The sequence below is a fragment of the Phascolarctos cinereus genome, unplaced genomic scaffold (assembly GCF_003287225.1).
Source record: "Phascolarctos cinereus isolate Bilbo 61053 unplaced genomic scaffold, phaCin_HiC Scaffold_4;HRSCAF=312, whole genome shotgun sequence".
In the NCBI taxonomy this organism is placed as follows: Eukaryota; Metazoa; Chordata; class Mammalia; order Diprotodontia; family Phascolarctidae; genus Phascolarctos; species Phascolarctos cinereus.
Window position 1 is genome coordinate 52,671,379 of NW_027555847.1, and position 26,935 is coordinate 52,698,313.

The 26,935-nt window shown below is 41.7% G+C and overlaps 1 protein-coding gene across 6 annotated transcripts in view; it reads left to right on the top strand.

The window, feature by feature from the left end:
• Positions 1–251: 251 nt before the first annotated feature.
• Positions 252–26,935, top strand: part of IRAK2 (interleukin 1 receptor associated kinase 2) — a 49,293-nt gene continuing 22,609 nt past the window's right edge. For 2 of the 6 annotated variants that reach the window (XM_078152192.1, XM_020981014.2), the window contains exons 1-2: positions 252–668; positions 9,691–9,873. In XM_078152192.1, the coding sequence (XP_078008318.1) occupies positions 521–668; positions 9,691–9,873 (331 nt within the window). In that variant the 5' untranslated portion in view covers positions 252–520. The remainder of the gene's footprint in view (positions 669–9,690; positions 9,874–26,935) is intronic. The other 4 variants (XM_020981010.2, XM_020981012.2, XM_020981013.2 and 1 more) reach the window with 3 other exon arrangements.

The window sequence follows — 26,935 nt, forward strand, 5'->3', positions numbered from 1 at the left end:
GCTCTGCCCTCATCTCTGATTCCTTCCATCTTTTGGGTTCAAGTTTTTATTTATTTATTTATTTTTGGAAGGCAGTGAGCCCTTGGCTAGAATGTTGTGTTATGGCTCTTACATACAGCTTGGTGGCAGTGTTGCTCAGTCCAGCTCACCCCACCCTAGCTCAGCTCAGCCCAACTTCCCGGAAAATTGCAGCTAGTTGCCCCCTGGGACTCCTCCCCTGAGTGTAGAAGCTTGATGTCAGCACTTTCTGACTCATACTGGGCTGAAAATTAGCCTAGCAGACATCCTGTTGACAAGTGGGAACCAGGACCAGAACACAGAAAGCCCAGTGCCTTGCTGTTAACAAAGGGGACACCTTGTTTGGGTTCCTCCCCCACAAGGAGGGGTTGCATTAGCTCAAGAGTTGCTCAGTTGCTTCTTCTGGGAGAAGAGAACAGATCTGAGGTCCCAGCAGGCTGATGGCTCGGGAGAGGAAAGAGCCTTGATCATAGCAGCCTGTAAACTACTGGAAGTACGGAAAATGGCCTTGCAGGCACCTCTGCTGCCACCCTCACCTGCTCTCCGGAGCCCTAGGACTTCCCAATATATCTATCAGCTTCCTTCTTGGGTGCTGGAGGACTTCTGCCACAAGATGGACAGCCTGAATGAATGGGACTGGATGCAATTTGGTGAGAGCATTGTCAAGGGGATCTGGGGTCCCTGGGAAGACTGGAGCCCTAGGAATGGCTGGGCTGACAGGTTACAGTGGGCTTATAGGGGATGGACTCATCCAACAGCCGTGACCTATCTCCCTCAGGGAGCACAGGATTTAGAGTTGAAAGAGTTCATAGTGATAATCTAGGCTGACCCTTTCATTTCACAGAGAGGGAAATGGAAGCCTTCATAGAGGGGGAAAATGAGGAATCTGAGGCCAAGAGAGGAGATAGAATTTTCTCCAAGGTTACACAGATAGTCCATAGCAGAACTGTGATTTGAACTCAGGTCCTCTGACTTTGTGACTCAGATCACTTGCCACTGCCCTCTATAAGCTCTCTTTTTTCGTATTTAAGTACTATTCTACCTTTTGCTTTTGAGCTATAGTTTTAGCTTGTTCCATATAACACAGTATAATAGACAAAACTTCAGAATGGTAGTTGAGATCTGGATCCTTAGCTTTTGCTCCTTTAATATGAGGAAGTTAGACCAGACGGTTTTTTCTGTCTCCTCTTACATTCTGTGATTTATTAACTTGTCTAATGAACATAGCCATGGAGGCAAAGAACCATGTTAGAGAGCTGACCCAGAGTCAGGAAAATCTAGGTACAAGTCTCACTGCCCATACTTGCTGTCTTACCATTTAACCTAGGCACCTTTGTGCCATAGTGGAGAAGACCTGAGTTCAAAGCTTACTTTATTTTTATTTTTTTTTTAGGCAATTGGGGTTAAGTGACTTGCCCAGGGTCACACAACTAGTAAGTGTCAGGTGTTTGGTCTGAGGCCAGATTTGAACTCAGGTCCTCCTGACTTCAGGGCCAGTGCTCTATCCACTGTGCCACCTAGCTGCCCCTCAAAACTTACTTTAAACACTTCCTACCGAGCTGTATGACTTTTGCACACGTCACTTAACTTTTTCTCAATTTGCCCATCTCTAAAATGGGGATGGCAATAATAGCATCTACCTTACAGGGCTGGTGTAGGTTTAAATGAGATATTATAGGTTAAGTGCTTTACAAGCCTTTATGTAAATACTAGCTGATATTATCATTAATTTCTCACAGACTATAAGTTGAAGGGAAGGTGCCAACTTCCATTGGTAGTGGGAATTTCCCCCTCTGGGCATTCCCTGCTTGGTAAAATCATAGGTCTAGTGATTTTGTAGAATCTAGAATCTCGAAAAAGATGTGTCATGGGGTAATAGTCTTCTGGTATTAGTTACTAGGCATATTTCTTGGCGCTAGGTGCTGAAAAATTGGTTAGTAGGTCTGCCTGCTCTTTGTAATTGTGGTGCTGATTGGAAGGAAAGGGAATGATGGTATATAATATACTGCTCCTCTTGTCCATCAGGAAGGCACCATAAGTGTGCCCTTCTCTGTGCTGTCTCTCCAAGGATGCTAGGAAATGAATTAGGTCTGAGGGTGCTGGGGAAATGAATCACAGCCTTACAAGAGAAAAGCATCTAAGGACCTGGTGAAGATGTAGACACTTGATGCCTTCCCCTCAAAAAAAAAATACCCAAGAAAAGTCCTTCCTTTCTGCCTACTGGATATACCATTTATTACATGGTGTTTTGGAGTGTGGATATAAACAAGGTTATCCAGAGTATTAAGTGTATCAGTTTGAATCAGGGCAGGTAGGTGAACAGTGGATAGAGTGCTGGGCCTGGAGTCAAGACAACTCATCTGCCTGAGTTCAGATCTTTTCTCAGATAATTACTAGTTGCGTGACCCTGGGCAAGTCACTTAACCCTGTTTGCCTCAGTTTCTTCATCTGTAAAGTGAGCTGGAGAAGGAAACGGCAAACCACTCCAGTATCTTTGCCAAGAAAACCCCAAATGGGGTCACAATTGAAAGAAGTGAACAACAACAACAACGACGACAGCAAAGAATTAAGCTGTGTAAGAGGTGGAATATCTGTTTTGGAAGGGTTGTTTTGTACTAACTAGACTGGGTGACCTCTGCAAGGCTGCACAATGAGGGAGTGGGGCAGGAGGGGTCTTTGCAAACAGGCACATTTGGCACTCTCCCATTCTTGCTCAGAGGTTTGGATGCTTGTCTGTGTCATTGGAGTGAAAAGAGTTTATCATTTAAAGAGGTAAGCATCTCTTGGGATCTGGGCTGTTTTTGGTGAATTGCTGAAAGGGCGTTGGATTTGGTCTGAGTGGGGATGGAATCCAGACTCTATGAACCAGGGATGTTGAACAAGGTCAATAAACCTTTGGCCTCCTTGGATCACAGATTCTAAGTGAGAGGCGACCTTAGAGGCCATCTACTCTAACCCCCTTCATTTTACAGGCTAGGAAACAGAGGCCTGAAGAGGTTTGAGGACCTCATCCAAGGTCACACCAGTGTATGTCAGAGGTGGAATAGAAGTATCTTTCTCATCTATGTTTGCCACATAGAACGGGCTTCGTATATTCTTTTGGTTGTTCAATGAGGGAGTTTGGATTAAATGATTTCTAAGGTTTCTTAACCTCCCACTCAGGGTGGAACCCTTTCTACCGTGGCCCTCACAGGGCCCCACCCAGGCTCAGTGTCAGGGGGAGGCAAGGAGGCAGATGGGATGGGTTCTTAGGGACTTCCAGGTCTCAGTCTATGATTTGTGTACTTTATGGAGGGGAGGAGTGTGAATGGGCACTGCATATTATAGATGAGAAAAAGAGACATTCAGTGAAACTTTGTCTTGGGCTCCTAGCCTCAGCTAGGGCTCTATTCACAATTTTCCTAGAAGGTAACAGGCTGGGGCTGGGGGAAACCTCCTCCTCACCCCATAGTAGACACTTTCAATGTTCAGGGCTTCCTATGTGTCATTGCGAATTGCTAGTTGTGCTAAGTGCTGGGGATAGGGTAAAAATAACTTGACCCTTCCCTCAGGAGCTCATTATCGCCCACCTACTTCTAGCCTCCCTTGAGATTTCTCTCATTCTCAGGAAATAAAGTACTTTCTTTGGGTGATTTACCAACTTCTCCCATCTCACCCTTGTAATTGAAAGGGCCCTTAGAAAGCCTCGAGTGTGAACCCTCTGCTTTTCAGAGAACTGTGCTGGAGGCTCAAACAAGGTCCTATCATGAATTCATAGAGTCAGTCCTAACCCCCTTATCTCCAGTATCCTGTGACTAGAGCTCTGTCCTTAATGCTTCACTTCTTCCATAGGTTGGGGAGGGAGGTGGACTAAAAGAAATCCGGAGACTCTGGGCATGTGGAAGTTCAGTCCAGGACACACTGTGCTCCTCTTGAGGTCCCTTTGTCTTTATTGTGGGCAGATTTCATTCAGCCTTGTGATGATGGTATGATAAATTTCCACAAACAGGATGGTGTCTGGGAACGTCTCTGACTCAGGTGGCGAAGCCAGTAAACTGTGATTCTTCGCACATCATTTCCCCTTCCTGTGCTCTGAATTGTTTCCCCATCCCTCCTGGGGACATTTGGTGCCTGAGGAAGGGTGAATGTGGCAGCTACAAAAGTTACTGACAACCTAGGGCCAGCCAGCATCAGCCTCCCTCAGCATGGACTCCTTTTCTGATACAGACCACTTTCCAGGCTGGCGTGACTTCAGGGGCATGAAGAAGTCCCTAACTCCCCATCTCCCTATGCCCAAAATAAGACTTTATCTTCTGTTCAAATACCATTTTCATGAAGACGGGACATGCATTGAACTGTTTTTAGTAGTTTTTTCCTCAGTAGGAATCAATTTTCAATGTACTTCGTTGAGAGCAAGTTTTTAATGAAGAGAGTAATGGTCTGTGGTGGTGGTGGTGGTGGTGGTGGTGGTAGCAAGGTTGACTTGGAACAAAAACACAGACAAAAGCAGAGTCAGTCATGGGGAGGCCCTGAATTAGAATTCTGGTTCTTCTATTTACTACCAGTGAGACCATTAAAAAAGGACTGACTTCCCAATTAGACTTTTAATAGCTAGTATTTGTATAGCACTTTGTCTAGTTTTATCCTCATCACAAGCCAAGGAGGTAGATGCTGTTATGAGACCCATTTTACAGATGAGGAAACTGAGGCAGATGGAGGTTCCATGGCTTGCCCAGGGTCGCACAGTTGATAAGTATCTGAGGCAGGATGCAGACTAAGGCCCAGATCCAGTGTGTCCATGCAGTGTGCCACCCAGCTGGTGATGTAGAGGGCCGTGCAGAAGAGTTACAATCTCTCAGTCCTTGTGCTAAAGATAGGGGAACTCAGGATCCTTGAGTGTGCAAAGAGGAAATTTGGTGAATTAGAAAGGGACACTGAATTGGGATCACAGAGTCATAGATTTAGAATGAGAGGGACCCTTAGAGGTCATTGAGTCCAAATCTCTCATTTCTTTTATTTTATAGGGGAGGGGGAAGTGGTAAGGAGAGGGGGATCAAATTATCATTAAGAAAATAAAGAAGAGAGGGTCATTGGAGTAGTTTTTTAAAAAATAATTTATTTTTAGTTTTAGTTTTCAACATTCACTTCCTAGTTTTAAATTTTCTCCTCCTCCCTCTCTTCCTCCCTCCCCAAGACAGCATGCAATCTGATATAGGCTCTACTTATACATTCATATTAAACGTATTTTCACATTAGTCATATTGTAAAGAAGAATTAGAACTAATGGGAGGAAGGAACCATGAGAAAGAAAAAGCAAAACAATAAAAGAAAAGGAGAGCAAATAGTATGCTTCCAACTGCATTCAGACTCCAAAGTTCTTTCTCTGGATGTGGATAGCATTTTCCATTGTGAGACTTTTGGAGTTGTCTTAGAGCCTTGCATTACTGAGATCAAAGTCAGTCACTGAACAATGTGGATGTTACTGGGCACAATGTTCTCCTGGTTCTGTTCACTTCACTCAGCATCAGTTCATATAAGTCTTTCCAGGTTTTTCTGAAGTCTGCCTGCTCATCATTTCTTATAGCACAATAGTATTCCATATACCACAACTTGTTCAGCCTCCCCTCAATTTCCAATTCTTGGCCACCACAAAAAGAGCTGCTATAAATATTTTTGTACACGTGGATCCTTCTCCTGTTTGTATGTTCTCTTTGGGATATACAGCCCTATAAGTGGTATTGCTAGGTCAAAGGGTGTTTGCCATTTTATAGCCCTTTGGGCATAGTTCCAAATTGTTCTCTGGTTGGATCAGTTCACAATTCTACCAACAATGCATTAGTGTTCCAATTTTCCCACATCTTCTCCAATATTTATCATTCTTCTGTTTTGTCATGTTAGCTAATCTGATAGATGTGATGTGGTACCTCAGAGTCATTTTGATTTGCATTTCTCTAATCAGTAGTGATTTAGAGCATTTTTTCATGTGACTATAAATAGTTTTAATTTCTTCATCTGACAACTTCCTGTTCTTATCCTTAGACCATTTATCAATTGGGGAATGGCTTATATTCTTATAAATTTGATTCAGTTCTCTATATATTTTAGAAATGAGGCCTTTATCAGAGATACTGGCTGTAAAAATTGTTTCCCAGTTTTCTGCTTCCCTTCTAATCTTGGTTGGATTGGCTTTGTGCAAAAACTTTTCAATTTAATGTAACCAAAGTCATCCATTTTGAATTTTATAATGTTTTCTATCTCTTGTTTGGTCATAAATTCTTCCCTTCTCCATAGATCTGCTAGGTAAACTATTCCTTGCTCTCTTAGTTTGCTTATAGTATCAGTCTTTATATCTAAATTATGTACCCATTTTGACTTCATCTTGGTATAGGGTGTAAGATGTTGGTCTATGCCCAGTTTCACAGAAAATTCACAAAAGAGAACAGGAAAAAAAAAGCCAAGTAAGTAGGATTGCTTTAGAAATTACATGTTGTATTTTATTATATTTAACAGAAGCACAAACTGGAATGGAGATTTGCAGTTTCATGTGTGATCCTCCTTTCCTAAGTATATGTAAATGATCATTTTATTTGATGTTTTAAGTCTAGGATAAAATAAGACATAAAATGAGGCAGTGATTGCTGCCTAGGTAATCTTGGAAGTTCCATCCAAATCTAAATTCTCTGATCTCATAAATATACATACAGCATAAATGCTTGATAAATTTATCTTTGTGGTTTCATCAATCAGTAAGCACTTATTAAGGTCCTACTCTGAAACACATAGAATGGAAGGATTGCAGTCTGCATGGTGGGGGGAGTCATCACTTTGATATGAGCAGGGGTCACATAGTGCTTTATTTTCATGGTGCTGTTAATTACATTTTTTCATTTGATTATCATAATCTGAGGTAGGTCATGCAAATATTTGGGCTGGACCTAGGATTTTGTTAGTGTGGGGAACTCCCAGTGTGAAAACTCCTTTATCAATGCAGATCAGCCTTCTGCTCCGAGGTTTATTATCTTAACAGAGTTTATCTGGGGGCACTAAGAGGGTGAGTGTCTTGCCTAGGCTTACCCAGATGGGATCTGTTAGAAGTGGGACTAGAAGCAAAGTCTTCCTGACTCCAGCTTTATGCTTCCTGACCTTTTACTCTAAACACACACACACACACACACACACACACACACACACACACACACACACCCACAGAGCTACTTTGCAAATGTGGAAACTGAGCTTTAAAGAAATTAACTGGTATGTCATGTCAAAAGCCAGGATTCTAACCTTGATCTTGACTCTCAAGTTCATCAGGCTTTACCGCTGCCCACCGCTTCCCCTATACAGATGATCTCTATGAAACAATGCATCTCTCTCCAATGATATATTCCTTAGAGTCAGAAGCCATGGCTGTTTCATTTACTTTAGTGCCCAATGTCCACGTGTAGGTCGGCCTTCCCTCTTCTTCTTCTTTTTTTTTTTTTGGGCGAGGCAGTCAGGATTAAGTGACTTGCCCAGGGTCACACAGCTAGTAAGTATCAAGTGTCTGAGGCTGGATTTGAACTCAGGTCCTCCTGACTCAAGTCCAGAGCTCTATCCACTGCACCACCTAGCTGCCCCTCGGCCTTCCCTAAATCTTCTTTCCTGAAGATGTTATTTTTAAGGGGGCAGCGCCTCTGCCAAGTTTATAATTGGACACAATCACATTCTCATTGGTGTTTTAATATATTATAGTGTAGTATAGTGTGTATAGTTTAATATATAGAATAGTATAATATTATGTCATACTTGTAAATGCATGGTAATCATTTTTACCTTCACTGTCCTTATAGCAATTTTTGGGGGGGCAGGGTGAGGCAATCAGGGTTAAGTGACTTGCCCCGGTTCACACAGTTAGTAATTGTCAAGTGTCTGAGGCTACATTTGAACTCGGGTCCTCCTGACTCCAACACTGGAGCTCTATCCATTCTGCCACCCAGCTGTCCCCCTCCCTTATAACATTCTTAAAAATGTAGAGCAGTTCATCACCATAAGATGAGGAAACTGAGTAGAGAGACCTAGGCAACTTGCCTAAGACATTCAGTAAGAGTCACTGGCAGGATTTGAATCCAGGACCTCTGACTCCTAAAGCTGCTCTTTTTCTCCTCTGTAAAGTGGAGATAATCCTATCTAAAAGTGTTTACTTCTCAGGGATGTTATGAGGATCCATTTAGAGAATATATCCAGACATCTTTCCAAACTTTGTAAGCACTATATAAATGATGATGATAATGATTCCCTAGAAGCTCCAGGTTTTTTTCCCTCAAACTGGGACAATCTTCTGTGTCCAAGTAAAAGAGTCTTCCTTCTAGGTCTGTTTAATATTTTTCCTAAAACTTACGTAATCAATCCCCAGTCAAAGCTGTGACCTTGGCTAAGGACCTAACCTTAGTGGGCCTCTGGCAACTCTCTAAAACCAGTTGTATTTGGTTTGGGTATAGAAAGTTCCCAGAAAGAGAAAACCACAGGCTGTTGGTGAAATGCAACAGACCATTAATTTGATAAACTTCAAAGTTGGTGGGAGGCAAAATACATTTCTTTCTTTTTCTTTCTATCTTTTCTCTTTCTTTCTTTCTTTCTTGAAATATGATTTATAATGTTCCACAGAGAATACCTCTTTCATATTTTAGATCTCTCTCTCTCTCTCTCTCTCTCTCTCTCTCTCTCTCTCTCTCTCTCTCTCTCTTTCTCTTTCTTTCCTTGAGTATGACTTATAGTGTTCCACAGAATATACCTCTTCCACATTTTAGATCTTTCTTTCTCCTATTACTTCCCTCCTTGCCTCCTTTCTCTTCCTTCTTTCCTCCCCCTACCATGTGCTGACAGCTTAAGCTTGAAGTTTTTCATCCATGCTGGATGTTGTCATATGTTAATGTGTTGATCCTCCAGTCTGTCATTAGATGAGCATTTATTAATTGCTTCCTATGCTAAGCTCTGAGGATGCAATCAATTAATCAACCAGTATTTTTTAAAAATCATTTTTATTTTAATTCATTTTATTTTAATTTTGAGTTTGGAATGATCTCCCTCTCCCCCCTTCCTTACCCATTCATTGAGAAGGCAAGAAACACAAACCCATTACAAATATCCAACCAACATTTATTAAGAGTTTATTACTGTGCTAAGTTAACAAAAATTCTCTACCCTGAAGGAGTTTACATTCTAAGGGGGAAAACAGCACATAAAAGGGAGCTATGGGCACTGTACTAAGCCCTGGGGATGCAAAGAAAGACAAAAAAATTCTCTCTTCCCTCAAGGAGCTCCCATTCTAATAAGGGAAACGCCATGCAAATAACTAAGTGTATGTAAGACATGCACAGTCTAAACGGAAAGAAGTCTCCAAGGGAAAGCACCAGCAGTGGGGGATAACAGATTTGCATTTTACCATGCATCTCCTAGAGACCTAGTAGCTTAACCCGAGAACTAAATCCAAACGGTATCATTCTGGGCTCTGTGGCAATCTGGTGGACTGGGGAAAGGAGGCATTGAGTGGGAAGGAGATAAGAGGGGTAGCTTACATAGCTCTCTATAGTGTGCCAAGCAGGCAACTACTTAGTTTATGTCTGGTAAGATCAGCCCTGTGTGGAGATCCAGATAAAGGCCATTCTGCCTCCCGGGGGCCTGGCTAACTGGGAATGCTCTCTGTTTGCTGTTTAGCCTCTTATGTGATGACCGACCAGACCCAGCTGAGGAAGATCAAGTCCATGGAGAGAATCCAAGGTATCAGCATCACGCGGGAGCTGCTGTGGTGGTGGGGGATGAGGCAGGCCACAGTGCAGCAGCTCCTGGACCTCCTGTACCGACTGCAGCTCTACCGAGCAGCCCAAGTCATTCTGGACTGTGAGTAACAGGCGCCCCTACCCTGCCCCAGAAGGCTTGGGCACATTATGACTGAGTGTGGGTCTATCTCCCTTGTCAGCAATTTACCCTCTAAAGGTACACAGGGCCATTTTCATCGTCACCATTCACACTGATATACAAAAATATTAATTGTTTGTGGGTAGGCAGGGCCAATATAATAAAATATCAATTTCACCAAAATTAATCTATATATTCAATGTCATCCCAATTAAATTACCAAAAAATTATTTTATGGTGCTAGAAAAAAACGATAAAATTCATTTGGTTTTGGGTTTTTTTTGGCTAGGCAACAGGGTTAAGTGACTTGCCCAGGGTCACATAGCTAGTAAGTGTTATATGTCTGAGGCCGCATTTGAACTCAGGTCCTCCTGAATCCAGGGCTGGTTCTCTATGCACTTTACCACCTAGCTGCCCCTAACAAAATTCATTTGGAAGAACAAAAGGTCAAGAATATCACAGGAACTAATGGGGAAAAAATGTAAAGGAAGGAGGTTTAGCAGTACCAGATCTTAAATTATATTATAAAGCAGTAATTATGAAAAACTATCTGATACTGGCTAAAAAAATAGGAAGGTAGATCAGTAGAATAGAGTAGACATATCAGCAAACAAATATAGCTACCCAGTGTTTGAGAAGTGTAGAGACTGAAGTTTTTGGGACAAGAACGCATTATTTGGTAAAACTTGTTGGGAAAGCTGGAAAGCAGTCTGGCAGAAATTGGGCATAGACCAGTATCCTAAACCATTTACCAAGATAAGGTCAAAATAGATACATGACCTAGATATAAAGGGAGATATCACAAGAAAATTTGAAGAACATGGAACACATTACCTGTCAGACTTATGGACAGGTGAACAATTTATGAACAAATGAGATAGAGAGTGTTGTGAGATGTAAAATAGATCATTTTTATTATATTAAATTTAAAAGGGTTTTGTACAAATAAAACAAATATAGCCAAGATCAGAAGGAAAGCAGAAAACTGGGAAAAAATTTTTGTAGATAGTTTCCTCAGATAAAGGTCTCATATTTCAAATATATAAAGAACTTTGTCAAATCTATAACAATGTGAGTCATTCCCAATTTGAGAAATGGTCAATGATATGACCAGGCAGTTCTCTGATGAAGAAATCAAAACAATTTCTAGTCATATAAAATGCTCTAAATCATTATAGATTAGAGAAATGCAAATTAAAACAACTTTGTGATAGCATATTATACCTATCAGATTGGCTAAAATGATAGAAAGGGAAAGTGACAAATGTTGGAGAGGATGTGGAAGAATTGGGACCTTAATTCATTGCTGGTGAATCTGTGAGCTGATCCATTCATTTTGGAGTGAGATTTGGAATTATGCCCAAAGAGTTACTAAATCGCCTCTACCCTTTGACCTGGCCATTCCACTATTAGGTCTGTTTCCCAAGAGGGAAAATGAAAAAGAACCTAGATGTTCTAAAATATTTATAGCAACTCTCTTTGTGCTGACAAAGAATTTGAAATTGTGGGAATGTCTGTCAATTGGAGAATGGCTAACAAATTGTGGTGTATGTTCATGATGGAATATTACTCTGCTGTAAGAAATGATGAGCTCAGTGACTTTAGAAAAGCATGGAGAGACTTTCATGAAATAATGAAGAGTGAAATGAGCAAAACCAAGAGAACATTCTGTATAGTAACAACAGTATCGTTTTAAGAACAGTTCTGATCAACCAAGTCATTCTTACCATTATAAATACCCAAGTTAACCTCAAAGATCCTGTGAAGGAAGATGCTGTTTGAATCCAGAAAGAAATATTGCTATGGTATAGGAAATGATGAGCTGGTTGATTTAGAAAAACATGGAAAGACTTGGATTTAGGAGGAAGATGATATCTACCTTCAGAGAAACAGATGATAGGAGGAAAGAAGTGTAGCACAATCTTACACATATGGCTATGGATATGTGTGTGTGTGTGTGTGTGTGTGTGTGTTTCCATGTTTAAATTGTAACCTTTAGGATGAAGGGAAAGGAGGAAGAGAGGAGAAAAAATAAAGTAAAAAGTACACAGCAGAGAACAAAAGAAAACCAACAAGAAAGCAAAGAAAAGCTGGGCAGTTTTTAAAACAATGTGTAGTATTTATTATATAGGTTTTCTTGAAATGGAAGTTTATTGTTTTATCTTGAATCCTATCTTATGGTCTGCTGTGTACATGGCAATGTTTTTTTCTTTTCTAATTTTGTATTTAAGTATACAATTTAAAAAATTACCAAAAAAAGAGGAAGATACTGAGATACAGGCCCAGAAGAGGGGATGTGGGGAGGAGGAAGAAAGATTTCTTAGTGCATCACAGCTAACACATGTGCAAGGTCAACCTAGTGCCTTGACAATCTGCCATCGAGCTATTCTGATAATCACATCCATACTAATGTGTTAATGACAGCTGTTGGATTAATTTGACACTGACCTCAACCAAGTGACATGGTTATAATTAATGAGTCTTCTGGAGAGGGAGGACGAACCTAAAGCAATGACTTTAATAGTGGAGATTTCAGGCAATGAAATAAATTGATGAAAGTTTTTGGTTGTTTTTTTGGCCAGGGGAGAGCAACTTTTAGAATTCTTCAAATCATATTAAGTCTGCCACTAATTAAGCAATTTGTTTCATGCATTTTGAATGACTGTACCATCTTCTTCCAAAGAGTCTTTATTAGTAACAAAGAAAAGCAGTCAAACAAAACCAGCCTGTACCATGGGTTTATCTAACAGTGTATGCCAACATTCTGCACCCTTATCCCTCACCAACAAAAGGTGATTCTTTATCTTTTCCTGATGGGAGGGGGTGAGTGATTATTATAATTACTCATCATTTCTCTGCATTTTAGTATTCTACTCATTTACATTTTTATGATTATGTCTTTTTCAATGTCACTCTCCTGATTCTACTTACTTCACTTTGGATGAGTTTGTATATCTTCCCATGCTTCTGTAAATTCCTTCTATTTGTTATTTCTTGAAGTAAAATGATATTAAATAGTATTCATATGTCACAATCTGCTCTACCAATATTCCATCCACTCACCTTATTTCCATTTATTTTTGCTACCGAAAAAGTGCTAATAGGAGTACTTTGTTATATGCATATGGTATCATTTGTTTTTATCTTTAACCTCCTTGAGGGTGTATGCCCACTAGTGGGATTGCTAGGTCAAAGGGAATTTAAAGTTTTGTGACTTTTGGTGCATGATTCCAAAACTTTTTCCGGAATGGTTGGAGCAATTCAATTCATAGCTCCACCAACGAGTTAGTATGTTTCTTCCTATACCTCCTAAAACACTGTTTCTGTCTTTTTGTCACCTTTTCTGATTTTGTGGGTATTGGGTGAAAACTCAGAGCATTTAAATTTGCTTTTATCTTATTAGTGATTTGAAATGATCTTTCATGCAGTTATTGAGTAGTATTCATGTAGTATGCTATTTTCCCTTTGCAAACCATTCACTAACCCTTCTTTGGAACTGTGGCCTTTTAGAAATCATACCTTCTTGTTAGCTAGGGAATGGAAAAAGCCCTGATCTTGGGCTGAGGAGTCCTAGGTTCTTGACCCAGCTCCAGAGGTAGAAAGCTGTGTGACCCTGGCCTAATCACCTAATTTTTCTGAGCCTTAGTTTTCTCTTCTGTTAGATGTTTGCTTGTCTGACCATGCCTGCTTCTGCCTCCTGCTGCCTCAGACCCCTCAGATTTCACAGCTAACCCCAGAGCCATACTATGTGCTCTGGGCAGACAATGATGGAATCAGAATGATAACTGACTTTAATGTAGTGCTTCAAACTCTACATATGCTATACGGTTAGTCAATAAACACGTAGTAAGGACCTGCCTCTGTGTAGCAGGCACTGGGGATACAAAGAGAGGCAAAAGACAGTCCCTGCCCTCAAGGAGCTCATAGTCTAGTGGGGGAGATAACATGTAAACAACTAGAGACTGAGCCAGGTAATCTCCTGGTGCCCAGAACGCTCCCTAGTGGAGTTGAACCAGATTAAAATGTAACACAAAAGTAGTTGACAAAATAAAAAAAAAATACAATAGAGCATAGATAACATATTTAAAAACTAAGTCAACGTTCAGCCACAGGGATACCCTCGGACAGATTAGTGGCTCTGTTTCTATTTGGATCTGACCACACTGCTTTAAAGGAAGCTGAGTGTTGTAAGAGAGGGAGACCCAGGCATGAGGAAACAGCTTGAACAAAGGCAGGAGAAGGAAGGACATGTATGGGGAGATTGAGCCCGAAGTCACTAGCTTACCTGGGATTGGCGTCAAACCCAGGTTTTTCGTGACCCCCAGGTCCAGCATTCTGTCTAATGCATATTTTAGTCTATCACCTCATGGAATTATAGGATTTAGAATAGAAAGGTAATTTATAGAACATCTAGTTTAACACTTTCATTTTACAAGTGAGGGACACTGAGAGGTGGTATTAAGTGACTTATCCAGGGTCTCCTATCAATGCACTTATGCCTATCTCATGCAGCCTCTCAAGCCTCAGAGGACTTAGAATAAAAACAATCAACTCATCTGTGATAAAGACACACCCACACCCACACCCACACCCACACTGAGCGTCAAAGAACCTTAACTGACAACCTAATAGTCATGGCTCATTATCTCATTTAAACCTCACAACAGCCTCCAGAGGAAGGTGCTATTATTATCCCCATTTTATGGTTGAGGAAACTGAGGCAAACAGAACTTATGTCACTTGCCCAAGTGTCTGAGACTGGGTTTGAACTCAGGTCTTCCAGACTCAGAGTTCCATCCACTGGCACTGCCTAGCTGCCTTGTACTGATGAATATACTCAGAGGTTGGCAAGAGAATACAGTCAGCTGTCACCTGACAGCCTGCCTTAATTCAGGCAGAAGAGCTGCATGGGTCGTGAAGCATTACAGTAAGAGGATCACTGAGAGGGCTGGTTTGTTAGAGTGCACTGTGTGTCATGAGGAGCACTGGGCTGCCGCTGCTGCTACTGTCACTGCTGCTGCTACTGTCACTGCTGCAGCTGCTGCTACTATTACTGCTGCTGCTGCTACTGTCACTGCTCCTGCTACTGTCACTGCTGCTGCTACTGTCACTGCTGCTGCTGCTGTCACTGCTGCTGCTACTGTCACTGCTGCTGCTACTGTCACTGCTCCTGCTCCTGTCACTGCTCCTGCTCCTGTCACTGCTCCTGCTACTATCACTGCTGCAGCTGCTGCTACTATTACTGCTGCTGCTACTGTTATTGCTGCTGCTGCTGCTCTTGCTCTCAAGGTTGGGAGAGGTGCCCAGGCTGGGAGCATTTAAGGAGGCAGAAGGATTCTGACTGCTTGTCAGGGTAGGATTACACTGGTCCCTGCCCCTTCCTTTTGGTGACTTGTGCTGTTTCCAGGTAGAAAGTCAGACCCAGCAGTTGGAGAAGCAGGAGACTGGGTCTGTTCTTCCTTCCCTGGAGGCTGGGGGAACTGTGGCTATTTCCTGTTATGGTGATACGAGTGAGTGTCATTTTTTTTTGTTTTTTTGGCCAGAGAGGGCAGATTCTCAGATAGATACACACCAGGCTGCATTTATTTTGAGACTCCCCCTCTGCTCCTTTCTCCCTTATCGAGGGCATGTTGGAGAGCCAGACGTGGAATTTTTGTCATTCTCTGAATGAATCATTATCTCCAAGTAAATCTAAGAAAGGAAGAGGGCTGTTCGATAAAAGGAGAGAGAGGCTGTCAGAACCTAAACAGCTACTTGTAAATTCTGATTCATTACTTGGTATTTGGGGCACCAAAGCCACCCCTCAGCCAGTTGCAGAGTAGGCAACATCTGTCCATAGTTTTTCCCAGCTCTTCCAAGAGTATATTTCCTGCCTCCCCCCACCCCCCTCCACCCCATATAACCTACTTTCCCTGAGATGTCCAGAGCCCTTCACTCAAATTCTCTATCCAGTCAGCTCTCTATACACTGGATCTTGGGAGGGACACCTTCCTCCAATCAAACTTTAGGAAAATCTGACAATGTGTTTGTCATAGAAGTGTAGAAATCTATACATTTAGGATAAGAGCCCAGTTGTGGGGTCCCTGGTTCACTGTGGACTCCTTGGGTGACCCTGGACAGGTGACTTTCCTTCTCTGACCTTCAGCTTCACCAGAGTAGGGGGTTGGACCAGGTGACCTCTGTGGGTCCCTCCAGCACTAAATCTCTGGTCCTATGTTAAAGATTTGTTGGATCACATTACAGATGAGGCAACTGAGGCATAAGACATAAAGGAATGCGACCAAGGACACACAGTTAATCAGTGATATTAATAGCTAGCATTTTTGTATCTCCAGTGCTTAGCATGCTGCCTGACAATAGCAGGTGTTTACATGTTTATTGATTGGTACAGTGCCTTATAAATATGATCTCATTGGAACCTCCCAACAACGCTGGGAGGTAGGTGCTGTTATTATCCCCATTTTACAGTTGAGGAAGTTGAGGTACACAGAGGTTAAGTGACTTGTTCAGGGTCACACAGCTAGTAAGTGTCTGAGGCTGGATTTGAACTCACTTCTTCCTGACTCCAAGATAGTTCTCTATGCACTGCATCGCCTAGCTGCCTAGAATCCTGACTGCTGGTCTGGAGATTTTCCCCTGTACAGCCCTGACAGAGCATTAACTCCTCTCTTCATTGGTTTGGGTTTGCAGGGTTAGCGTTTCAGAGGTGAACTGTTTCCTTCTAGGCGCTCCTGCAGAAATACCTCACTAGTGATGAGTCAAGTGCCTAACTGGCTGACTATAATGGTAAATTTTTCTCTGGGTGAGGAGACCTAAAAGGAGGGGAAAAATAACACATGATCTAGTTGTTTATGCTTTTTTCTCCTTTTTCTGTTAATGCATTTTTAAAAATTATGAACTTAGTAACCATCCAGAAAATCAAACATTCAAATAAGCAAAAATTTAAAAAGATTTCCAACTTCTTATTCCCTGTGTCACCTAAGGCAAGTCACTCTGTGGTTGAGTGGGAAAACGCCATATTTTTCATGAAGAGCCTAGGCTTAAATCTACTTACGTATGAGCTGAGTGACCTTGGGCAAATCATCCTTGTAGAGACTCAGCCTGGCAACTGCACTTGCGAGTGATGCAGCCACAGCTGCTGAAGACCCCAGAAAGAAAGTTCTTTCCCCAAATTTCTTGGCCCCATCTAATGATTCAACACCAGAAACTGATCTGATTTTTTCAGTGGAAATGACCTTAAAGAAGAGGCATCACCATCTGCTTTGCAGTTGCTACCCTGCAGTTAAAATCTTTCCTGTGTGTTGTCTCCCCCACTAGAACGGGAGCTCCTGGATGGCAGGGCCATCTGACTTTGCTATTTGTGTGACCAGTTCTTAGCACTTGGTACATAGTACTTTAGCTTTATGCATAGTAAGTGCTTAATTAATGCTTTCCCCCCATTCATTCATTCATTTATTCATTCAAGTCATTTAACCTCAGTGAGATCTGTGTTCCCCATTGGTAAAACACGGAGACTGAACTAGAATCTAGATCGTGTCTAAGGGTCTAACTCTAAAATGATGCTCATGAAGAAATCATATATAAACCTATCAACTACAAACCATTTATAATTTGTCTAAAAAGTGTGCATGATTACTTAGGCAAAATAATAACAATAACCTTCAATTTATTTCTATTACCCTTTCTGAACTCTTTTCTGTTTATCATCAGATTTGATAGTTATTATTTATATAGGACAACTAGGTGGAGCAGAAAATCTGGGTACAGCACTGGGCCTGGGGTCAGGAAGACCTGAGGTCTAATCCAGTCTCAGAGACTCACTGGCTGTGTGATCCTGGGCAAGTCTCAACCCATCTGTTGCATCTGTATCCTCATCTGTAAAAATGAACTGGAGAAGGAAATGGCAAACCACTCCAGTATCTTTGCCAAGAAAACCCCATATGGGGTCATGAAGAGTAAGACATGACTGAAAAATGACTGCTGCACAACAAATCTGATCTCTAGTCCTTGTTTCCCATATAACTCTTGAATGGCCATATCCACAGACCTTCACATCCTAGGAGTCCTTGTGCCTGGTTCAGTGTTGGTTTTGTGAAGGAATTTAATCATAGACCTGGGATGAGGAAGGAGAGGCAGTCTCCCTTCTACTGCAAGGACCAGAGAGAAGCAAAGACATTGGCCATAGGTGGAATGAATCAGAGACTTCTGGACTTTGGCCAGATACTCTCAGGGAGAGCCAAGAGAGGCCAGGATTGGGACGTGATAAAGGTGGGAATCAGAGTGGCCTGTTTCTAGGTGGAAAGGGCTGAAGAGAGAATGCCATTTTACTTTTCCTTAGTTTCCATTAACCTCATGGGCTTCCTTTTTTTTTTTCCCTGGAGAGGGCTGTGACCTCATTCCTCCAGGGAATTTAGGCATGGAATGGGAATGGGTAGGTTGAGAAGAGGCAAGAAGGCTGTAGTGCTTCCACATGATTTTGACCGTCCTCCTTTTTTTTTTTTTAGTAGACAATCTTGACCTCAGGATTTTCATCCAAGGAGAATTGAATCACAGGAGGTGCAGTAAGATATCTGCAGCCCTCCCTCCAACACCCACCCCAAAATCCCCTGGAAAGTACTGTGGGCTGGAAAAACATGAAAAGCTTTTCATTTCCATATTTGGGGCTAAGGGGGTGTGTGTGTGTGTGTCCCAGGTCTATTGAAGCCTATGTACTTCTTCTCAGAATAATGTTTTTAAATGCAGAGATAAAATACAAAGGATTGCAAAGGAAACCAATTACACTGAAGTTATCAAACCAACAATACAAATACAAAGAAGTACAAATAAGTATTTTACATATGTTAACAGGATTTTACTGAGCCTGTCTCTAACCTGAGAATGAGAAAACAGCAGGCCAGAGACAACGTGCTAGTAATCAGGTAGCTGCTTAATTAATTGGTTTCATTTTTTTTTTAATTTTGATTTTTAGGCAATTGGGGTTAAGTGACTTGCCCAGGCTCACACAGCTAGTAAGTGTTAAGTGTTTGATCTGAGGGCAGATTTGAACTCAGGTCCTCCTGACTTCAGGGTCGGTACTCTATCCACTTCGACACCTAGCTGCCCCTAATTGGTTTCATTTTGAGGAACAGATTTGCAAATTGGAAATTTTCCTTGATCCGAATTCAACCTGGTGAAATCTGGGAAGGGAGAGGGGAAGGTGGCTTTGATAACTGGTCCCAGGGCCAGAGTGGTTTTCTAGGACCAGACCGCAATCACTAAGGTGTGCTGAAGTTCTGTGGGAACACACAGCATTGTTCAGATCTTTGGGGCTCGTGACTTGGTGGGTCACAGGGCGAGAGTTCTGTGACAGGAACAGGTTCTACAATCTTTGATTCACCTCGCCTAAGGTGCGCAGGCACAAGGACGCCAGTGACTGTGAGCATTGTCCAAGGTGTGGCTGAACTCTAACTCACAAACTAGAAGAGTCAGCTCTGAAAAAAATCTAATCTGTTAGTACAGTCATCATACAAACATCGATGATTATAAAATCATAATTCCCTTCACACACATGAATACAAATCAGTGTCCAAATAAATAAATATAAATTATATACAAGTTGAACAAAAAATTTCAGAGTGGGAGAAGAACACTAACAACTGGGGAAAGGAGGAAAGGCTTCCCAGAGGAGGCGACTGTACAGCTGTGTCGTGAAGGGCTCAAACGATTCCAAGAGGCAGAAGTAGGAGGGGGGTGTTCTAGGTATTGGATTTGTTGTTCAGTCATTTTTCAGTCTCGGCTGACTCTTCATGGCCCCATTTGAGGTTTTCTTGGCTTAATACCAGAGTGGTTTGCTATTTTCTTCTCCCCCTCATTTTACAGATAAGGAAACTGAGGCAAACAGGGTTCAATGACTTGAGTACTTCATAAGAGAAGGAATGTAGTTTCGGTCTCAAGAGGGGCTTTTCTGTGTGACCCTGGGCAAGTCACTTAACCCCAACTGCCGAAAAAAAAACCCACAAAAAAGAGAGGCTTTTGACTGGATGACGCAGAAGGGATTTATTTGGGTTATGGCCAACAGGCTAGCAGCCAGAATTCTCTTAGGAAATTTTTAGACCTTTTTTTCCTGTTTCTTATTTGTGTCATTGATTCCTCTTCTGATTGCATAACTCTTAACAAGAGTTTCCAGATTTCTTCTTGATGTGGGGAGAAAAGACATTTCCTTTCTGAGGGTAAAATTTCATTCTAAGGGACCTTTTTCTCCCTGTTAGCTAATTATAAATGAGCAAAATGAGAGAGACATTTCACTAGATTCTGGCTGAAAAGTCTCGTAGAGATCAGCTAGTCTAATCCTTCATTTTACAAATGTTACTCCCTCCACAGAGGGAAAGTCAGCCCCCCCCCCACCAACACATGGTCACAGAGCTAGTAAGTGGCAGAGCTGGGATTTGAACCCAGGTACCCTGATGCCCAAACTAGCTCATTCTGCTACCCTTTTTTCACTGTGAAAAGTAAATGAAGATGATAATAATAGCTGATATTTCCACAACATTTCATTTTATTTTATTTTATCTTTTGTTTGTTTTTTTATATGAGGCAATTGGGTTTAAGTAACTTGCCCAGGGTCACACAGTTAGTGAGTATTGTGTGTCTGAGGCCAGATTTGAACTCGGGTCCTCCCGACTCCAAGGCTGGCACTCTATCCACTGCACCACCTAGCTGCCTCCACAACATTTTAAAAACATAAATTTATTTGTTCCTTAAAACAATCCTTCAAAGTAGATAATATAGATATTATTTGTCTTCTTTTCAAGAAGAGAGATCTGAGGCCCAGAAAGCTTAAAGTGATTTGCCCATGAGGCGTCACCCACAAGTATCGGACGCTTGATTGGAACTCAGGTCTCTGATGACTTCAAGTCCACCATTAAACCATAGTGCCAATCTCCATGTTGGTACTTCAGACATTCCTTTATATATATATATATATTTTTTTTTTCTGGTTCTTGGGCTGTGTAATCTTAGATAAGACCCCTTACCTCCCTGAACCTCCCTTTATTTCAATTCAGTGCATTAACCATTGAGTCAGCTTGAGATAGCATGGATTGTTGTTTTTCAGTTGTTTCATTCATGTCTGACTTTTCCTGACCTCATTTGGGGTTTTCTTGGCCTAATACTGCTGTGGTTTTGCCATTTCCTTCTCCATCTCATTTTACAGATGAGGAAGTTGAGGCAAACAGGGCTCTCAGCAACTTGAGTACTTCATAAGAGAAGAAAGATGGTTTCAGTTTCAAGAGAGGCTTTAGACTGGATGACTGAGAAGGGATTTATTTGGGTTATGGCCATCAAGCTAGCTGCCTCTTAGGAAAATTTCAGACCTGTTTCCTGTTTGTGTCATTAATTCCTCTTCTGACTGCATAACTCTTAACAAGAGTTTCCAGATTTCTCCTTGATGTAGGAAGAAAAGACATTTCCTTCCTCAGGTTAAAATTTCATTCTAAGGGAACTTTTTCTCCCTGTTAGCTAATTATAAATGAGAGTAAAATAGTAATTTCACTAGATTTTGACTGAAAAGTCTCTTAAAAATCAGCTAGTCCATTTCAAGTATGAGAGGCTTGATTCTGATGGCTTCAAGTCCACCATTATACCATAGTACCAATCTCCATATTAGTAATTCAGACATTCTTTTATATATCTATTTTTCTGGTTCTGGGGTATATAATCTTAGATAAGACCCCTTCCCTCTCTGAGCCTCTCTTTATTTCAATTCAATGCATTAACCATTCAGTGAGCTTGAGATAGCATGGATTGCTGTTCTTCAGTTGTTTCGGTAATGCCTGATTCTTCATGATTCCATTTGGGTTTCTCTTGGCCTGATATTGGAGTGGTTTGCTATTTCCTTCTCCATCTCATTTTACAGATGAAGAAACTGAGGCCGACAGGGGTAAGTGACTTGTCCAAGGTCATATAGCTAGTAAGTGTCAAAGGCTGTATTTGAACTCAGCTCTTCCTTACTCCAGGGCTCTATTCACTTCACCAGCCAGCTCCCCCTAGCATGAATTAATGGGGAGAAACAAACAAACATTGGACTTGGTGTTAAGAGACAAGTGTCTGAATCCTGGGTTCAGACTCAATAGCCACCTTTGGTAGGTTACCTCATCCCTCATCTCCTGAACCTCAGTCTTTCCTCTGTAAAAAACATTAACAGTATTGGAACTCTCTCCTTCATAGGGTTGTTGTGAACAAAGCGCTTTGTTAACTATAAACAGCTTTGGGGACTTTTAGGGGATTTTTTTCTTTTTTCTTCTTTTAGCCACAGCAGTAAATGAAATGTTTAAGGTCTGAGACTTTCACCAGTGGAAGGAGGAAGAGCTCATGCTGTTGAAATCATGGCTCTTTTCCAAGTTTCTGTGCCAAGTACTAGTGAAAGGTGATATTCTTCTATTCTTGTGGAACTTATAGTTTAGTAGGCAGATAAGACAGACAAATAACGATGATAAAACAGAGACTAGGATGCTGTATCAGTCAATCAACAAACGCTTATTAAGTACTATGCGCAGGACACTAATATAAATTTAAAAGTATTGGAGAGATCATTCAGTAAACATTAAGCACCTACTGTGTGCCAGGCACTGTACTAAGTGCTTTATAAATATTATCACATTTAATCTTCACAACTCTATGAAGTAGGTGCTGTTATTATCCCTATTTTGAGTTGAGGAAACTGAGGCAAAGAGGGGTTAAGTGACCCTACAACGAAAAGCAAAAGACAGTCCCTGCCCTCAAGGAGCTCACAGTCTGACAGGGGAGACAATATGCAAACAACTATGTACAAATAAGATATATACAGGATAAACTGGGGAAAGCCTCCAAGGGAAGGCATTAGCATTAAGGAGGATTGAGAAGGGCTTTTATAGAAGGTGGGACTCAAGGAAGCAAGGGAAACTAAAAGGTGGAGATGAGGTGGGAGAGAATGTCAGACTTGAGTGAAAGTCAGTGAAAGGAAATAAAAATAATAATGTTGTTGTTCAGTCATTTCAGTTGTGTCTGACTCTCCATGACCCCATCTGGGGTTTTCTTGGCAAAGATACTGGAGTGTTTTTCCATTTCCTTCTCTAGCTCATTTTACAGATGAGGAAACTGAGGCAAACAGTGTTATGACTTGCCCAGGGTCACTCAGCTAGTAAATGCTGAGACTGGATTTGGATTCAGGAAGATGAGTCTTCCTGACTTCACGCCCAGAGCTCTGTCCACTGAACCACCTGGCTGCCCTTAAATATAACAATAGCTAGGATGTATATAGTTCCATGAAATTTGTAGAATGTTTTTTACAGATATTATCCCATTTTATCCTCACAACAACCATGGGAGATAGGTGCTATTACTATCCCCATTTTATAGATGAGTGAACTAAGGTCAACAGTGATTTGCCCAGGGTCACACAGCTAATAAGTATCTGACGCTGGATTTGAACTCAGTTCTTTCTGATTCCAGGCTGGGCAGTCTAACCACTTTGCTATTACTACCCCCATTTCACAGTTGAGAAAACTTAGACTAATGGCAGTTGAATGACTTGCCCAGGGTCACACAGCTAATAAGTGACTGAGAAAAGACTTGAACTTGGTTTTTACTGACTCCCAGGGCAGCACCCTATTGATCAGGCCACCTAGCTGCCTTGGTGGAGTATTGTGTCTGAGGATCAGCAAGGCGGCTGGTGTCACTGGACTCCAGCGTACATAGGGATGAGTAAGGTGGATGAAGACTGGAAAAGTAGGAGAGATCTAAACCAGATGTCAGAGTACAAGGAAAGAAAGATCATTTCTGACCAGAGTGTCAGGGGAGACTCCATGGAGTGGCAGTCATTTGATCTGAATCTCAAAGGCCAGGTAGGATTCAACAAGTATTCATGGAGTAGGGGACAAGGCATTCTAGCTGGAGGGAACAGTCTCATCAGCTTCTTAGAGACTGTGTTGTTCTGAGGTTGAATGATCTTGTACGTGAAGTGTAGCACCTTCTCCATCACTACTTCCCAACTCCCAATGGCAATGGACTGGCAGGTTGAGTCACCAGATGCTGACTGATGACTTCTTCCCTCAGTGCGTTAGGAGTAACTCCAGAGGCTAGAATTGGTTTCTCTAGTAATATCCTTCATAAGCTGCCATCCTGCATGTACATATCTTAGTCATTATCAGCCATCCAAGACTAATGCTCTTTTAGAAAAGGGTATTTACCGATACCATATGGTCAGAACATCCCCTAAAAGTCTGGGACATGCCCTCACACAAGTACATACACAGCATGTAAGTGGTTTGTGGTAATGTGGAGTCAAGCTTAGTTAGCACATGTGGCAAAGGATGAACTCGCAGTTTCCAGTTGGATAGAATCCTTTTCCCTTTTTGTGGTGTCCTTAGGAGGGTCTTCTGAGATGTAGTTCTGGGCTCCTGGGATCAGTGAATCCTGAAATAGTCTTTCCTCGGTGTGTCCTGTATATACCTCTCTGATTTAAATCAGCCCCTGGTGTCCTGGGGGCACTGATAAGTAAGAAGATAGGGTAAAGTAAGGTAAGATAAGACACAGTTTTGAAAATCACAAGGTCATAATCTAATAAGTGTGGGGGTGGGGGAAGAGAGGAACTCCATCTTCCCCTCCCTCCATTTGCTGCTCTCTGGTTACAAGTGCAAGGACTTGGCCTCCTCAAAGATCTCCCAAAGCTTCACTGCCTTCCTGCTAGAATCCTTCTGAGGGAGCACAGATACTGGGTGGTCCTTGTTATGTTATTGTCATCAGTTCTGACCATGAAGACCTGCTAGCCTCAGTAGTTCTGCGGAGGGGAAAACACCCTCTATCAACCAGTACATCCTTGTGAAGGATTCCAGCTGGCCACTTGCCTGATCTGTTTTACACTAAGGACCAGTTTCTGGGAATTCCACACCCATTCTAGTGCTTGTGGACTTTACTTAACACCAGAGAGCACTTGGGGAAAGTGCTAAGCTCCTTTAGTTCTCAGAGTGGCTCCTTTCTGGGTGACAGTGTTTAGTTTTAGTCTTGGAGTATGGTCTTTGCACATGTATCCAATTCATTTTTTTAGCTCACCCCCATTTGGGAGGTTATATATATACAAAATGACAAATGTTGGTGGGGCTGCAGAAAAATAGGCATATTCATGCATGCTTGGTGGAGCTGGGAACTTGGTCCAGCCATTATGGAGAGCAATTTGGAACCATGACCCAAAAATCAGTAAACTATGTATACCCTTTGGCCTAAACATACCACTATTAGGCTTATATCCCAAAGAGTTAAAAAAAAAAAAAAGAAGAATGATGGATATGTAAAAAAAAAATCTATAGCAGCCATTTTTTTTGTAGTGGCAAAGACTGGAAACTAAAGGGGTGCCCAAGTTGGGAAACAGTGAAGAAATTATAGCATATTAATGTGATGGAATACTATTTTGCCATGAGAAATGAAGAAAGAGATAATTTCAGAGAAATCTCAAAAGACTTAAATGAACTGATGCAGAATGAAGTGAGCAAACCAAGAGAAAAATTGTTACAATAAAAACCAACATTGTAAAGCAAACGACTTTGAAAGACATAAGAACTCTGAACAATACAATGACCGCCTATGGTTCCAGAGGGATGGAGAGGAGGCCTGCTGCCCACTTCCTGACAGAGAGGGTTGGACTCAGGATGCAGAATAAGACAGTCATTTTCAAACATGGCCAAGATGGGAATTTGTTTTGCTTAACTATGAGTCTTTTTCACAGGGGCTTTGTTTTTTTTTTCTTTTCTTTTTTTTCTCTTAAGTTGTAATGTGGGTGGGAGAGAGAGAAAAATAAATCCTTCTTAATTTTAAAATAAAATAAAAGATAAAAAAGCACATTAGACATAGAATCTATAAGTTCTAATTCTATCTCTTTTACTGACTAGCTGTGTATTGAGCAATTATAATAATAATAACAGGTAACATTTATACAACACCTACTATGTGTCAGTTACTATGCCAAATACTTTACAGATAAATGACTGTAGCTTCTCTCAGTCTCTGTTTCTTTTTTTTGCAAAGTGGGGACAATATTATTTGCATTATTGGACTCACAGAGTTGTTGTGGGAATCAAATGAATGTAGTAAAAAGAATAATACCGTCCTGAAGGTGGCTGATGCTAGCCGAATCTATCAACAATTTAACCTTGGTCTCTAATACAATTTTTTTTTTTTTGGTGAGGCAATTGGGGTTAAGTGACTTGCCCAGGGTCACACAGCCAGTGAGTGTCAAGTGTCTGAGGTCACATTTGAACTCAGGTCCTCCTGACTCCAGGGCTGGTTCTCTCTTCACTGCGCCATCTAGCTGCCCCTCTGATACAGTTAATGGCCGATATTCTACTTGGCCTGACCTTCTCTTGCCAAGGCCTATTGCACAGGCAGAGCCAGGATTTGTGACTGCTGAGAACTTAGAGTTGGAACCAGTCTTATCCCAGGGTGAGACAGATAGGGGCTTTGGACCCACAGAGGTACTTTGGACCCATTGTTCTGGGGTGGGGTTCTTTTGGTTTAACAGAACCATGAGTCACCACTGGAAGTAAACCTGATGTCATTTTGTTTGTCCTTTGTCGGCAGTAGGAAAGAGAGGTATTGGGCTGGGCAGGTTATCTCAGGGAATTTCCAAAGCCTATTCTGCAAGGAAAAGACTGGGAGGGAAGCTTTGAACTTTTGAGCTTCTCACTCTCCAATCCTTTCTACCCAACACCTAGTTATTCTGGTCATTGTCAATCTTGGATTGATTCTTTTATGACATATCCACTGGGCCCTAGAGTGAACAATAGAACCCACGGGGAGCCAAAGAGAGATGGCCAGGAGTACACAGCCCACACACCCTATCCATATGCACACCACACGCAAGTATAGACAAATAGGCAGATACACAGCGATATCCAGAACACGTCCAGTACAGAAACACAGGCAGACACACACAGACTTGGGCACAGACACCCCAGATGCACGCAGACACAATGACACACACAGGATTAATATAAAGTTACTGTCACACAGAATTCACTCACAGACCACAAACACT